Raw genomic sequence first — 17,915 nt, 5'->3', positions numbered from 1 at the left:
TAATGCAAGCATACATCGAAATTTGTTCAGAAATTTAGAAGTTATGGTGGAATAAAGAAACTCACATACTATAACATGAAACCTAAAAATATTACACTCCTTTTTTGGGCAGTCGTGTAAAAACAGTTTTAAGTTGATAGCTATAGCTTGGCCTGGCTTCTCTCAAGTAAAATTTTCTTGATATCCTTTTTATTGGCGACCTAAGTTAAACATAAAATCCATGCCAAATATCCAGCAACTGATATGATCTAGAGTTAATCTCCGGAATTAATGATATGAATCTTAAAATGCTTTCACTTAAAGATAGCTGTATTATGCCCAGGTATAGGCTATAACGGACGAAATCGCAGATGAAATCTATTTATAATCTCACATATGTAGATTTATCTTTTCTACTATTCAATTGACTATTGAATACTACGAATTATATCGTATAATGAAGATAGGATCAACCTCAATTTACTGAATGACAAAACCAAGAATGGTCCTCTTGTCACCAGTCAAGTTGGGGCCGTTTTGCGGGACATCACTACCTCTAGTAAACGACGCCTCTCTGCCCACTAATACATATATACCTCCATATGTAATACATAGGCACTCTGCTCGGTTCCCGCTAGAACGACAAAGGAACCTATTTCTTTTACGACTCTTTTGTGGAACATTAAACGTAAGAAGTCGTGAAGCCACATCACGATATTTGCTAAACGTTAATCTCTCCGAATGTAATTGTAGTGAAACCGTTCCACTAGGTATACGGTATACCAATCCATTATGTTACTAAACCGGTCAAGTCGGACTCGCACACGAATGGTTCCGTACCAACTACCATCGTACAAGTAATAACATTTTTTAAGAATTATTTTTGTGCTACAACCACAATTATTAATTCACGGTTTTCGGATTTTTCCTTCACTTGTAATAGGCATTGCTACCTGCCAAATTTCATGGCTCTAGGTCAACGTGAAATAGCCTACAGGTTTTGATTCCCTTGACGTGATTGAAGGACAAACCAACAAACAAACACACTTTCGCGTTTATAATAAGGGTACTGATATTCTGGTGACAGAAGGGCTGGCTCATTTTTTACGCTAATACCCTATCACTAAATACTTTCTAAGTCGTTCGTAATATGTTGCACTGTAATTAATACTGTTTTAGTTAATTAATGAGAGGTAACGATAAATGATGGTTCTATTTTATTAAAAGTCTTTGAGAACAGTCAATAGTGCATCTATTCTATTTCAAGTTTTTGTCAACAAAAAATAGACGCCATGATTAAGAGGTGCTAATTTTAAGCACAGTACGCGGCCGAAAGCAATGTAAATCGACCTTTAGAAGGAGAAAGCAGATTTGTAGAGCGTTGTCACTGTCGTTGAGACCGACAAAACGTCATATAGGTATGAGTGACAGAGACAACGCTCTACAAAGCCGAATTGTCATTCTAAAGGCCGATGTACTGTAAGTACTTATGTCTCGCAGCGAACAGTTTTTGAATGTAAGATTAATGTGCTTGTGGTTTTACTACGTAGCATTAACAGTGAAAGACGTGTATGGGGAAAGTAAAGTGTTCACTCACCTCCGTCAGGCATCGAAGCAGTGGTGACGTAAAAGCAGTGCAGCAACAGAGACAGCAGCATCTTGGTGGTCATGGCGCCTACTCTCTCATCCCGTGCCCTTGCTGCCAGGCCTCCTGGTGGTCATCGTCGCGCTGGTGCCTCACATCCTCGGGTATCTGTAACCAAATCGAAAGCTTTCATTGAACTCTTGTCTTGTCTTTCGAAAAACCGATAGACTTTGGGGACTCATCGTGCTTGAATGGCGATCCCAGACTGGCAGGCGAAGTGTTGTTAGACCTCCCCACTAGATGGAAAGACGACATCGAACGAGTCGCAGGGAGCCGCTGAATTTAGGAGGCGCAAGACTGTGGTATGTATTAAAATCCTTACATCATCACGAGTGACACAGGATATAAATTTTCGGCTGAGTTTGTTGTGGGCGCGTTTGGAACCCTCGTAGCTTTAGTTTTAAGTTTGCGTTAAGTTTGCGTAGTTTTAAGTAATTATCACCACTATATCTTACAAATCTAACACTATACCAGACAATCAATAAGAGTAATTTATTACCTATTTTGAATAAATCATTTGACTTTGACTTTGACTTTGAAATTTTTTGAAAAATTTTAATATGGCAGTCATGTTTTTTAATTTTTAAATTACTTTTAGTAATATTATTTAGTTGTTTTTACTCTCTAATGACATTTTATCAATGATAGGAGTGTACAAAAACATTGAATTGCTGACGTAAGTTTCAATACGAATAACGTTTGAACGAGAACTAGTGCAAAAGCTTCTATCCGAACACTTTTTCGCTTTGTTTTATCAGCAACAATCATCTAAATGTGTTTGAATCGAACAGAATCCCGTCATTTCCAGTCACAAATCCATTCCTACTAACGTATTGCCAATCTCAAGATTTGCGATTCAGAAACTCCGACTAGCAGAGGTCGACTGTCCGTCCGTTGACCCACTTGCCGCGTATTTGGCACGCTCCGACATTAATCTGTCGTCTGCTGGAGAAATACACTAAATGTAATAAAGCTAAAGCACACACAATACTAATTTTAGCTTCGGCAATCTGTAATGTTCCGATTGCTTTTTTTCCCATTAGATAGAAATTGACTGCAATCTCACCTGATGGTAAGTGATGATGGGTGGAAAAGTATAAAGTGGAAAAGGAAGCGGGCTATTTTTATTTTAACCCATACCTTCACGATCCGATTTCTCTTTACTAGCTTATTCTCGCGACTTCGTCCGCGTGGACTACACTTTCAAACCCTTATTTTACCCCCTTAGGGGTTTAATTTTCAGAAATCTTTTCTTAGTAGATGTCTACGTCATTATAGATATCTGCGTGCCAAATTTCGGCCCGATTTATCAAGTAGTTTGAGCTGTGTCAGTCAGTCAATCAGTTGACTGTGACAGAGACGGTCAGACGGATTAAACCAAACTATAAAGAGTTTTGTGTAATTTTGGAACCTTGAGATTACATTTCCAAATCCTTGTAAGTACAAAAAGTCGTATCTATAATAGGTACTTCTTTCTGTTTACGAGTCTTTATACTTGAACAACTTCATTGTAGTAAAAGATAACGCAAACATGTTTCACGTGGAACTGAGCAAAGAAGTAGAATAAGGCGATAAAGTTGGCGAAGTTGGATGGTCGCTAATTTTCCCCGGGCGGCTTATAACGTATTTATCCCGGGCTCCCAACAGCACGCCACGCTAGTGCTCCCAGGGTCTCGGTGGTAACGGCATTAAAACTTTTTCTCTACAGCACTGAACTTGTTTGTTCTCTCCGAGGAAAATAATTGAATCTGTAATGTAATGGGATAACATTAACACGATAGTTTTTCACAAAGTTCTTTATTCGAATAGACTTTTGAAGGCAGTTCAGAAGCTTTGTATTTATCTTTAAGAATTACAATGTTATGATCATCATCTCAAGCTATCATCGGACCTCTAATAAGCAGTCTCCTCTCAGTATGAGAAGAGTCATCCATAATCTACCACGCTAGCCTAGTGGGGATTCGTAGGGCCGAGAACATTATGGAGAACTCGCAGGCATGCAAGTTACCTCACGATATTTTCCTGCACCTTTAAAGCAATACTCGAGGAGTTCGGCTCATATAATAAATAATTTATTATAACTACTGACAGAAAGACTGGCTTAATTTGTGCGTGAAGGATCAGCCTGGCTGTCTAGCATGGGAATGGAAATTCTTGGTCCCATTCTACGTGGGCATGATTTGCACAATAATTACATAAGGCTAGCTTTAAGTTTTATTATAATACTAGCTTATGCACGCGACTTCGTAGACTACACAAATTTCAAACTCCTATTTTACTAGGGGTTGAATTTTCAAAAATCCTTCCTTGGCGAATGTCTATGTCATAATAGCTATCTGCATGCCAAATTTCAGACCGATCAGTCTAGTAGTTTGAGCTGTGCGTTGGTAGATCAAGCAATCGGTCAGCTTTTCCTTTTATATATTTAGATTTTTAATTTAAAAAAAAAACCTTCCCACTAAATTAAGTAGTAACAACAAGCAATCTATTCGTCTAATACAGATATCGTAAAACAGCATTCTGTCGGTTTGTACATGCGGAAGGGAGCATTACCTGCCCATAACATTATCGCCACCATAAAGATGGTGGTCCTCCACGTCGGGCCTGGGATCGCAAATGCTCGCAATTTGCTTTATTGCGGCATATCGCTGCCAGAAACCCCAGACCCCCGAAATCCATTCGGAGCAGCGATATAAATGTTCCACTAGATGCGGCTCTTCCTAGTAACAACATGTTTTAACAAATATCGGTGTCCGCACTCTTGTCAATCGTAATCCGCTTTAGATGCAGTCCGTTTCTACCACCATAGGATAATCAGAACAGGCTATAGGCGACAGGGTGCCAGTCAGGTAATGTCCCAGTATGCCTGGGTGCTGCTGGTCTCTTTTGGTTACGTGCGAGGGGAAGAGCAGTGTTCGGGCCGGTGTACCCCGGAAACATAGCTTATAATTTCTCTTTGGGTATGTGTTGGGGATATTGTTGGCTATGGCTAATGACCTGGCAGGGACGAGTTTTCTCCGCGTGTCCCTCTGACTAGCAGAGGGCGAAGAATGGGACGCGGGCGACGTGCGCGGCGTTGTCGCCCGTTGAGTCCGCGCGAGACCTCGCGAGTGGTTCCCCGGTGTAGGGCCCGCCTCGGCGGACGTCACTGGCTGGGTCGCGGTTGATTGCTTCGGTGTTCCCGTGACCCAGTCGCCAGGCGACGCGCAGGAGCGCCGCTGGGTTTCAGTGGGTATTCCGGTCGCCTCTCGGCCGGCGAGTCGTCTGCGTCTGCATCTAAAGCGGATTACGATTGACAGGAGTGCGGACACCGATGTTCGTTGGAACATTTTGTTACTATGAACCGCCGCATCTAGTGGAACATTTATATCGCTGGCATTATTGCAGCCAGCATATCGCAACCAGAACCCCAAGACCCCCGAAATCCATTCGATCACGCCAGACGCCAACATTTGTCCCTAGATTACGGGGGGTGGGGTAGCTCAATTTATTTTGGATGGAGATGAATTCCGCGGTAGGTCACGAGGTCCCTTTCCACAACATTCTTTTTGCCATCCAAATTCGCTTTTCGATACGTTTATTTGTCAAACGTACTCTCCTGGGAGGTTTCGGATCTGAGCCACATCACATCAGACAAAAATAGAGCAAGCAATTTTAAAGATGATTGATTATATTTGTGCTCTCAGTCAGTCCTTTATTTAATATTAGAGATCTCAAAAATCCCCTCCTCTAGAGACCTCTTGAGAGATTTGAAATAGTCACTTCTGTATCTACTAGAAAATATAAGAAAGTTTGAAGAAAATTCAATAGATGTTTGATCAGACAGTTTACTTCGAGCAACTTAAATTTTTCCATGTGCTTTTCTGGAAAACTTAAAACTGCTGAACTTGTAGCAGATATTAAAAACATATTGTAGTTTTTTCTTTAACAGATAAACGTGTTCTGGAAGAATATAAGAACATAATAAACGTTATTGTGAAGCAAAAGAAGAGTTAAGGAGAGCTCGCCACTGCGTTTTTCTTTTATCATGACTAGGGAAACTAATAGCATGATGCGTGTTTATAATAATCATAATCATAATCATAATTTATTGTTGCGAATACACGTTTATTACGTTTATTTATTAGTACAACAGAAAAGGCTTATAATGGGTGATTCACTAACTCAGTGATCATCATGGAATGAAAGCCACTAAACTTATTTGACATTTGTTTTTATAACATTATGGTATAATAATAAATAATAAATAATAATAATGATGATGATGATGAAATTTAAAAGTAAAATTTAGCAGATGTGTCTACGGAGACTCCTTCATTTAATTTGAAAGATCACAGCGAAGATACAGTAGATTAGGCTCTCGTTAAAAAAGAATTTGGTCCTCCGGAGATAAATTAATGAAATTAATTACTTTCCCTTGAGAAATGCCGCGACCTATTTACTTGGCTGATAAAACTGCCTCGGGCAAGTAATGGATTTGTTGTATTATATTGTTATTTATTTGGGAATGCTCAAGATAATATGAGCAAATATTGTATCTAGGTTGAACCTTTTCTGACGGAGATAAATTCAAGCTCGAATAAAGAAGAAATTAAATTTTCGATAAAAAAAATATCCCTAATTATGACATCAATGAATACATTTACATAGAAGAAGATTCAAAAAGAGGTGATAGAATAGTGGTCTAGACTTTACCCTGCGGTAATCTTATTCGTGAGGTCCAAAGAGGTTCTATGTGCGTTTAAAAAAAATTGGTATAGATTTAACGGTGAAGAAAAACATTGTGACTCAAAATTATTGCTACAACTGCGCACTTCGCTTCGTAATAAACTGAAATTACTTTTCTCCTAAGTATCAGCCAAAAATATCAGCCAAAAAGCTTATTTCAAATTATTCAAATTTTTAGACGTGCTTCTTTAGTGTTAGTTTTATTTTAGAATAAATATTTTTGTTGTCATTTTGTTGTCAAAAGTTCGAATATTTTAAATTTATTGTCGATGACAAGAGGTCTTAAAAATATATATAAATATTTTGCAATCATTATTAAACTTTATATTCAAGTTTATAATAAACTGAAGTTATAAATATTATAAACTTTTTTCTACGTTTCATAATAAGAAACGGACATGTGTATATGTGTGCAAACCGGCCCACTTAAACGATGTGAATTTGTTTGTGAGCCTCAACTTATACCTACTATTATAAGTCAATGTTTACCTATTTTGAATTTAAAGGGTCAAAGGGTAGTTGTGATCAAAGACGAAAGCAGCACCGGATAATAACACCCGACAGTTTCAAACTAATTATCTTAAGCCTACTTTATTAAATCGTGGGTCCGTGGTGGACATTCCAGGTCCGTACACCAAGATTAGTAATTGAAAACTAAAGTTCACCATAATTGCGTCGGAGAGAGGAGTTCCCGTAATCACCCGATGGATCTTTAGTCAGATAAGTCCTTATCAGCTGAAATTTAACTAGACTGGGGGCAATTAGACACAGACGCGTTGCAAAAGGGGGATTTCTCTCCAACTAATTGCATTAGTAACGGAATCGGGGGTTTGTAAGTATTCATAAATCTAGTTCCTCGTAACGGATGATCTGAATTCAGATATTGGATTAGTTCTAAATGAGCGTTTTATCTCTCATCTCTCATCTGTGAGGAGAATATGCTCTGTGACAGTAGCGTGGTATACTAATTGTGATAGCATATTTTCTATTTATATTTATATAGCCTCAATAGCTCAACCGGTATAGGAGTGGACTGAAAACCGAAAGGTCGACGGTTCAAACCCCGCCCGTTGCACTATTGTCGTACCTACTCCTAGCACAAGCCTGACGCTTAGTTGGAGAGGAAAGGGGAATATTTGTCATTTAACATGACTAATATTCTTTATAAAAAAAAAAAAAAAAAAAAATTGTATTTCTTTCTAACTTTAATCTTCTTTCCGAGGCGGTGGTAGAGGCTTGATAATAATATATTAAGATATTCATATGTAGATAAAACAAATATTAACGTCAAACAAGTATGATATTATTAATATTTGCTTTGAGCCCAAAATAAAGCGTGGTTACCAACCCACCTCCATTTTGGGTTCAATTCATTTAAACAACATTAATTAGTAATGTTGATGAATTCTTAACATATACATAGGTACAAAACGAAAAAAGTACAAGAGAAGAAGCTGGTAAGAAATATTGCACGTTGAGATTGAGAATGAGATTGCGGCTTTGTTGATTTCTGTCACTCATGTGAAGTTTTGTCGGCCTCAACGGTAGAGAGAGCGCTCTACGAAACCACCATCTCTTTCTAAGCTTGACTATACGCGATAGGTCGAGATGGCAATCGGGGCGTCGGCCCCGCCTCATACCCCGAATGTCATCTCAACCTGTCGCGTACTATAGTTTCGAACCAGTCCGAACGATTGCGATGTTTAGCTTTAATTTATTTGAAACGAACATTTTTCAGCAACATTCTATGGTCACTAGTAAATTGTTGCGAATACGGTTGTACACAATATCTAAACTAAACTGACAAGTAAAACTAGTTATATTATTATGGTTTGCACAATATTCCATGTGGCTTCCATAAGGATAGCATATTATAGATCATGTACACCAAAACACTATTATATTTGTTGAAGAAAAGCCAAAGACCTCTATGTATACATAGAAGCATCGATATAAATGACAAGATATGGTCAAGCGAACAAAATTGTTCACGGCTTTGGAACCAAATAAATCAGCGCCACCTCTTAGATACTAATGAACGACCCGTTTGAAATCCAGACGTCACTAAGGTTGTATTGGTGCTAAAGCACCACTGAATCGGTGCCATTTTGTTTGTTCAATAGCCCTGTCCATACGAAGTAATATTATATAATATTTGAGAAAAGCTTTAAAGAATAACAATTTGTATCAAAATATAAAGGCTAAGTAGTAAGTACAAAGTAGTTTAAAGAGCAAGCAAGCAAGCAAGGAAACGCCAACAAAATTGAGTCAATTAGAGCAAGCATGTTTACAGTCTCGAGCGGCGCTGTGCGAGTCACATGTCGTGAATTCCATGTTTCCCTCTTCATCCCACAAGCTCCTCTACGGAGAACATGCTTTATTCTAACAAGCTTTCAGTGGTTTCTTTTTGTCATAGACTCTCTTGACTGCAATGTAATTCAAGTGTGTGCTCTTCTATAAATCAATTTTTTTAATCTGAATATATTTTTAAAATAGGTACATATCAACAATTGCGTAACCGGCAGGAATCGAACCTGCATCTTCTGGGTTCGCGCTCGATGCCTTGACCACTCGGCCACGGTTTCGTTTACTGCCAGTGACGAAATTTGTGATACGTATGTTCACTCAGTACTGAAGCGACTGTTATTTAATCTGATTAGGTAGTTATAATAAAAGTATCCGAGCGAAGGCAGTTCCTTTAGAAATCCCTAAAAAACTGATCAAGTGAGTGTCACAACACGCATAAGGTGCACTACATAAAATGAAAAGTTGATTGACTGACTGACTGATCTATCAACGCACAGCTCAAACTTATGGATTGATCGGACTGAAAGGCATGCAGATAGCTATTATGACGTACACATCCGCTAAGAAACTATTTTTGAAAATTCAATCCATAAAGGGATAAAATAAAAGAGTTTGAAATTTGTGTAGTCCACGCGGATAAAGTCGCGAGCATAAGCTAGTCGTTAAATAAGTCACACTCGAAATTCACATTTTAAGTTAAAGCTAGTGCATAGTGAGGTGTGGCGCAGTCGGCCGCTGTGCGCTGCCGCCAAGTTGTTGCGGCGACATAGTTCACTTGCAACTTGGCTTTACGACTTTATGTTATGAACTATACTCGTTCATAGTTGTAGTACGGTTTTGTTCATTATCACTTAGAATACTGTTGTTGTTTAATAGTTGGCTTCTATAACAAATTTCCTATTATTACATACACGACTTCCCAAAAAAAGATGTAATGTTTTCAGGGTTTATGTTGTTCAAATTGTGTTCAATGCAAAAATTGTGTTTGTTTGTTGGTTTGTTGTTTTTTCAGTTTGTTGGTTTGTCCTTCAGTCACCCCGCAGCGGATCAACAGATTGACTTGATTTTTTTACAAGGATATACCTAGTTGAAAATCTGAAGCGTGTCATATGCTACTTTTTATTCCGGAAAATCAAAGAGTTCAAACGGGATTTTCAAAACCTAAATCCACGAGAACGAAGTCGCGGGCATCATTTAGTATGTATGCAATATGTAACCATAACGCTATCAAAAACATAGCGTTATTGTTATACTACCTAAATTTAAAGAATATTTTTTAGCAAAGTTAGATGGCTGAGTCTTTTGTGTCTATGTAGATTATATAATTATTTATATTAGTGCTAATCCTATTCACCTAATTAAACCTACTCACGATTATAATATTATGTTACATACTTACGTGATTCTTCGCGTTATATACCTACTGTAGATTATTTCTTTTAAGTAATTAGTTAATAGGTATCTTCGTTGCAGATAGGCACCGAGGACAAACCTCTGTGGTTTTTTCGGTGTTTTTAGTTTAAGCTTTTATTTGTATGTATTTTTATTTGATAATAAATTAAAAAAAAAAAAAAACCTAAACACAATCCAATACCAATAACCATTTGCCTTATTTTGTAGTTTTAGTGATTTAGTATTTTTCAAACCCGCAATGTATAGAGTGCAAAACTCGTGTCAGTGCTCCGCCTATGATGCGGCTTTGACTTTGAGTGGCCTACTTACGCAACGTTCGTTGACCTCAAGCGTCGGTCAGATGTATTATTTGCAATATATCGTTAACTTTTACATCTTTTATCGGATTTTTTTATATTTTTTCGCGTTTGTTTTTTGTGGTATACTTATATCAGTAATAATCAGTACCTAGTATCACCTGTCTTCGTTTTTGCCAGCGTTCCGGTTACAGGCTGTATATGTGAGTTTGTTTATTCCTCCATAACTTCTGAATGCCTGAACAGATATGGAATATCGTTAAAATCATGATCACGATCTCGAGTGACACAGGCGAGGGATTTAAAAAAAAAATCCACATGGCAGCGCAACGAATCATTAAGCAAGAAACAATCTAAAGCCAATTATTTTTCATTATTGGTTTTAGATTGTTTCTCGTTTTATGTAAGGAGGATAAACTAAATGTTTAACTGCGCCCCATCAGCCATAAAGATCGACGTCCAATGAAAACTTGATGCGATAATAAAAAAATCTAGAGACTACAATCCCCCAACAACTTCCTAACTTTAATTACAATAGGTAATTTTGTAATTTTATTTTGCAACAATAGTAGTAGATAAATAAATAAATATAAATATTTTTATTCAATTAAACTTTTATAAGTAGGTACTTTTGAATCGTCAGCTGCATCTACCACTGGTTCGGAATGCCTTTCCTTCCGAGAAGAACCAGCAAGAAACTCAGTATTATGTTTATGTTATATTATGTAACCTGATTTCACCAAGCAAATTAATATTATTTATATATTTAGTTTTTATGTTTAGTTAATATTCTTTGTATCTCTCCTTTTTGAAAATCGCGTACGTCATCCGCCAAAAAGGGATAGCATTACAAATGTTAACTAAACGGGGGTTAAATGATTGGTGAATACCTACCTGCAAGTACGTTACTGCTAACAATTGTAAATGTGTAGGTTTCCATAATAAAGTACATCTTGCCTGCAATCTACCTCTAAACTATTTAGTTTTAAATGTTTAAACTCTACCTATTTAAGTTCATGGGATATGGGACGGATAGACGGACGGACAGCGGAGGTTTAATAATAGGGTCATACACCCTTCGCGTAGGTTTGGATGCCTGAATATAAAATTAATTTAAATTCGTATTTATTCACAATAAACGCTCAACTCAATGAAAATAAAACAATGGGTAAATCAAAACGTTTTTTTGTAAAATCTTGTCTTTCATTATTGTTTACAGGAGATAATTGTATCGAAAATTTTAGTCAATTTTGTAAACTGCTATTTATTGTCTCGTCACGTCTCTAGTGGACAGCCGCCCTTATTAGGCTTTGATGGGAATCGTAAATTTAATGACTGTGTGAACTGAATACGAAGTGCCGGGGGTTTAAGTTGTATGTGCTCGATAAAACCTCTACCCATTTGTTTTGTTCATCATCATCATGATCAATCCATCGCCGGCTCACTACTGAGCACGGGTCTCCTCTCAGAGTGAGAAGTGTTTTAGCCATGGTCTACCACGCTGGCCGTGTGCGGATTGGTAGACTTCACACACCTTTGAGAACATTATGGAAAACTCTCAGGCATGCAGGTTTCGTCACGATGTATTTTCCTTCACCGTTAAAGCAATATTTAACTTAAAACGCACACAACTCCGAAAAGTTGAGGTGTCGAACTCCCGACCTCCGATTAGAAGGCGGATGTCCTCACAGCTTTCGGATATACGGAACCATAAAAAGGCAAAAACTCGATCAAGTCAAACAATGTCGTTAATCTCAACAGTCATCAAGGGAGGCTGTCTCAGATGGGAGAGATTGGAAGCCCTCAATCCTAACCGTTACCAGATTACCATCGCGTCCATTTTGTAGCACATTAAGTGCTCCCTCCATTAGTAACATGCCGCATGCGTGCCGATAATTTAATCCATTCTTAATTTCTTCTGTGAATTCAGAATAGAATTTGTTTTATTTGTTGATCCAACACATAATAAACACAAAAGCTATACATTTACAGAAATAAAATAACATCCGCTTCATCTACATTGGCAGGCGTCTAATGTTAGGTACAAGTCCCGCAAATTGCTATTACGCTGGAACCATGTCTCATTAACATCGAAATGACGTCATTTTAGCTCATCCGGTAAAGGAGTAGACTGAAAACCGAAAGGTTCGAACCCCGCCCGTTGCACTATTGTCGTACCTACACCTAGCACAAGCCTGACGCTTAGTTGGAGAGGAAAGAGGAATACTAGTCATTTAATATGGCTAATATTCTTCAAAAATAATAAAAAAATTGCGTCATTTAACGTACGTATATTTAAGTAAAAATATAACATCAGCTCGAAACTTCAGTCTTGTGCTGACATCACTAAAATGGAGGCCACGCGCATTAGCAATTATTACGGGACTTATAAGTACCTACATTTTAGTTGAAATGGAAATCGTGGAGGGAACGCCCAGCACACCCGCACAGCCCCCGCGCTTACCTGGTGCGGGCGTGCGCGGGAGACGTGCGGGTGTGCGTAGCGTCCCCCGACCTCATACACCGATTGCTTTCTCGACCTGTCGCGTACTACAGGTACGCGGCAGAAAATAATGTACATCGACCTTTAGAAGGAGATAGCAGATTTGTAGTTGTCCCTCTCGTTGAGACCGACCAAATGTTATATAGGTATTTTTTTTTTTTTTATTTTTTTTTTCTAAATCTAAAGGTCGATGTACCTACATTATACTTTCTGCCGCATTCCGTATCTTTGATTTCATGTCACCCCTGTATTTCACAGATGTTGATTAGGATCAAAACCGAGAGTTTCCTCACTCTAGTTCACTCTGGTGATGATCACTGAGTTAAGAAATTACTCCGTTTCTTGTTTTTCATAAATAAAGCCGAGTTTCTTGCTGGTTCTTCTCGGTTGGAACGGCATTCCGAACCAGTGGTAAATTAAACTAGTTAACGGTTTAAAAGCACAATGTAATAAGTCTACTTGAATAAAGGTATATTCTATTCTATTCTATTCTAAAGAAAATCTCTTTTGATTAAATTTTAATTGTGTCAAAATTGCAATTCCTATCAAAATAAGCATCTTTACGTCATCAATGCGTAAAATAACAAATTTCACTCCATTTTCCCTATGAAGTTGTTATCAAAGCATCTGTAATCAGGAGAAGCTGTCCGCAGTTGAACGAGACTCAATCAGCGCGAGATCAGATTACGATTCGGTCCATTTGTACACCGACCAGTGGTTCCGTAACTACATCCACTCTGGAAACTGTTTAGTTAAAAAGTTTCAAAATCAAAGTAAGTAATGCACGTAGAATTTTAAAGAATCCAAGTAAAAATGGGAGTTTGGAACCGGAAATAGTTTCCATGGTTTTTGAAAATAAATAAATATTTCTGTCTACCGTTAATTAAAAAGCCGCAAAAAATATAATAACTATTTTGAGTTTTCGTCACTTACAATCGTCGTCACAGTTATTAGTATCAAACACTTTATTTGTACCACCATTACGATAAAAGAACAAAAAAAATACAAACACAATATTATATTGGCAGTGAGGATAAAATACTAAATATTATGTAGCTCGCAAAAAAGTAGTTATATCGTGACTTGAACTTTGCTGGTTTGTAATAAAAGTGCATTATTTTGACTCATCAATAAAAAGTAGATTTTTTAATTTTATTTTGCCGTCGATAATTTATGGTCTTGTTTCCCTTTCGGAGTTGCACTTTATCGTACTGTATAATCGTGCACTGTATAAAATATTACTACAGAATCCCTCAGCTCTTTTTCGAAATGTTATCTCCACAGAGAAAGGTTAATAAGAAATTAAATTTTCATATCGGAAAACCGATATTTAATAAAAATGAATCCGATGAAAGTTTAAATATTGCAATTTCTGTACATTTGCGTAAAAAGCGCAGTGAACTAAAGTGCTGGAATACATTTATAGCAAGGAGCATCGGGCGAGATGAAGCTGGTGTGATCGCACTTGGCAAGCATCCGAGCGGCGTTTAGCTGTAACGAGATTACACGAGCCGCTGCCTGCCTGGCCCGTGGGTACGGGTCACTTTATTTGACGACCGCCCTGGCATAGTGACGAGCGCTGTGGTCTTATTAGTGGTCCCGGGTTCGATTCCTGGCAGGGGAAATTTGGAATTTTATAATTTCTAAATTTTCATCTGGTTTGGTCTGATGGGAGACTTCTGGCCTTGCGACCGTGGCTATCCTATCGGCAAAGCCGTAACGGCAAGTGGTTTAGCGTTCCGGTACGATGCCGTGTAGAAATCAAAGGGGTAAGTATGGATTTAATAAAAACGGCCACACCCCTTCCAGGTTAGCCCGCTTGCATAGGTAAGATCTTAATCTAACTAACTTAAAACTTATATCTAAATAGCAAAAAAAATCTATGGCAAGCCTCCGAGCGGCGTTTTAAGGTGTAACGAGATGACACGAGCGCCTGCTTACCTGGCCGTGGCCAGTGAGTGCTGGCCACTTTACTTATCAACATCTGGAAACTGAACGCCTTTCTCGAGATTAACGATCAATTTAACGAACAAGTATCATTATTATCAACTCATCACCAGTTTACTAATAAGCATGCTGTACGGGTCTCTTCTTAGAATGCGAAGGATTTGGCCAAATAGTCCACCACGTGTCCACCAAAAGTCAAATAATTATTATATTATAGGTAAACAAGCTTATGCCCGCGAGTTGCGAGTTCGTCCGCGTGGACTACAGAAATTTCAAACCTCTATTTCACCCCCTTAGAGGTTGAATTTTTAAAAAATCCTTTTTTGCGGACGCCTACGTCATAATAGCTATCTGCACGCCCAGCCTGATCCTTCCAGTAGTTTGAGCTGTGCGTTGATAGTTCAGTCAGTCAGTCAGTCAGTCACCTTTTACATTATTAAAAAGTCGTATAAACTTGAACACCAATTTTATTTTTCCTGATAATTGCGAAACTACTCCATCTTCCTATATCCATTAAACGCCGGAGCGCCGCAAGGTTCCATTACGGGCCCGCCACTTTTCCCCCGTTATGTCAAGCACTGACTTCGCACAACTATAGTTACAATTGCCCCGTAAGTTTCGTCTGATTCACCTGAAGCCATCATTAGGGGGAAGGCACATCGCATTGTTTACGCCGCGCCGATGCGATAGTGTAAGCAGTTTTAAGCACAGTTTGGAAGTTGCAAAACTTTCCGTTCCACGTACAGATTGTATCTGCTACTGTTTCTTGTTTGTTATTTGAAGTATAGTTATAGAGAGAGCCAGCGCGTGCCCGACCTTCGTTGTTTTATAAACGCTGAAAGTTTCTCTGCGTATTGTCCCCAACACTGGGAGGAACGATCAGCGATTATGAAGTTTGGATCATTAAACTTTTAAACTTAAAGGGTGTCTGCCATTGGATTGCCATCATACTGTCTGGCAATGCCTGACGTGATTTCTAATACCATTCTGAAGAAAATAAAAAATTAGACTTTATACGTTGAAGTAAGATTTTTTACACCTTTATTACCTGTTATCTCGCAAAGCCACCATGATCCAAACAAATGTTCCTCCCATTTTTGGGGACATTACACAGAGAATAGAATAGAATAGAATAGAATAATTCTTTATTTGCATAATGTGGTACATAAGATGTTAAATCTAAGAAACAGTCCAGCACATTAGCCATGGCAGCGTACAAATATAGTTAACAGTTGAGATTATTGAGTGTGACTAGATATTTTTTTATAAAATACAGGCAAATCATAAAATTAAACTTAGTAAGTACGAGTAATAAATAAAATGTCAAAACCAAGCGAATATAGGCACTGTAATAAGCTTTTTTTTTAAATAATGTCCAACAATAGAATGTCAAAAACGCTTTTTATCATGTTGGAAAAATTCTTCTAAGGAGTAAAAATTTTTTCCTTGCAACCATTTTTTAAGGCTAAATGAAAAATGTCTAGCTGTGAGTGTTTTTATGTCAGATGGTAATTTATTAAAAATTTCAACGTTTCAAGAAACGTTCAGCTTTTATAAAATAACGAAGGTCTGGTAGGCGCTGGCTCTTAGTCCATTAACGTTGCTCTGTCATGTTGTCTTAATCATGTTGTGCGCTCGCTGCACAGGACTTAGTTGGTGTTGCGGTGAGTTGGGAATGCTTAGCAAGTTTCCGTGTCTAGGTACGAGGTACGAGGTACGAGGTACGAGGTACGAGGTACGAGGTACGAGGTACGAGGTACGAGGTACGAGGTAGGTACGCTGGGGGAAGTTTTAAGTGGAGTTTCACTCGCTAAGTATGTTACCGCTTTGTTTTAGAGCTCTGATCTGACTTAATTTACTTACTTTGTTAACCGACTTTCAAAAAGGAGGTGGTTCTCAATTCGGCTTTTTTTTTTTTCGACTTTTTATTTAAGTTGCTGCTAAATACTGGAAGATGTCTAATAAGATATACTCATATTATAAATGCGAAAGTGTGTTTGTTTGTTGGTCTGTTGGTTAGTCCTTCAATCAACTCGCAACGATGAAACGGATTGACGTGATTTTTTGCATGGGTATAGATAAAGACCTGGAACTAAAGAACTTTTTATCCCGGAAAATCAAAGAGTTCCCGCGGGATTTATAATAACCTAAATCCACGCGTACGAAGTCGCGGGCATCAGCTAGTAAGAGATAAAATTAACATAAAAGGTTCAGTAATTGTAACTAGATATTTTTTGTAATTTTTGTAAGGCTAAAATTGTATAATATTATGTAGGTATAATGTATATAGCATATACAAACCTACCTATCTGCCAAATTTCATGATTCTAGGTAAACGGGAAGTACCCTATAGGTTTTCATGACAGACACGACAGGTGGACAGATAAACATATAGACAGACAGACGACAAAGTGATTCTATAAGTTTCCTTTTTTCCGCTTTCTTTTTTTGAATGTAATAATAATAATAATAATTTGATAGCACACCTTTTAGCAATGCGGATAAGACGCAGAAAGAGACAAGTGATAAAATTTTAGTGTCAATAAAGTAACCAATTTTCATATTGATCTTTCTCACACGTTTAGTGAACATCAAACACAAAGCGACGGTATGTGCCCGATACCTTCATCAAACATTGACGTTACACAGGAACAACATCATAACAATGCAAATGGCGAATGGGAATAAATCCCGGCTGACCGGTTCCATTTCACACGTCCGCGTCCCGCGCCGTTCCGTTCCGTTTCATTGGCCGCTGCAAACGCCTTTATTCCCAATTCGGAGTTACAACTGAAAGCCTCCCCGTCTGAAGTGACGGTAAAGTGACAGCTTCGAGCTAAATATTGTATGAAATGTTATTGCTCGCTTGGACTGTTATGCGCTATATAAATGATCCACTAGATGTTTTCGCTTCATCGCAACAACATGTTCCAACGAACATCGGTGTCCGCACTCATGTGGCCTACTTACGCAACGTTCGTTGACCTCTAGCGTGAGTCAGATGGTTTATTTGCTACATATCGCGATTTTTACAAAATATAGGATTTTTTTGTGTTTTTTTTTGTGGTATCATATCAGTAATCATCAGTGGTACTAC

General features: G+C 38.1%; 1 protein-coding gene across 2 annotated transcripts in view; it reads right to left on the bottom strand.

The window, feature by feature from the left end:
* The window catches only part of LOC117990194 (zwei Ig domain protein zig-8-like), a 249,452-nt gene that overhangs the window by 148,015 nt on the left and 83,522 nt on the right, over positions 1–17,915 (bottom strand). For both annotated transcript variants that reach the window (XM_069504358.1, XM_069504359.1), the window contains exon 2: positions 1,577–1,732. In XM_069504358.1, the coding sequence (XP_069360459.1) occupies positions 1,577–1,649 (73 nt within the window). In that variant the 5' untranslated portion in view covers positions 1,650–1,732. The remainder of the gene's footprint in view (positions 1–1,576; positions 1,733–17,915) is intronic.

The sequence above is a fragment of the Maniola hyperantus genome, chromosome 17 (assembly GCF_902806685.2).
Source record: "Maniola hyperantus chromosome 17, iAphHyp1.2, whole genome shotgun sequence".
Taxonomy (NCBI): Eukaryota; Metazoa; Arthropoda; class Insecta; order Lepidoptera; family Nymphalidae; genus Maniola; species Maniola hyperantus.
This window is presented reverse-complemented; position numbering and strand designations above follow the sequence as displayed.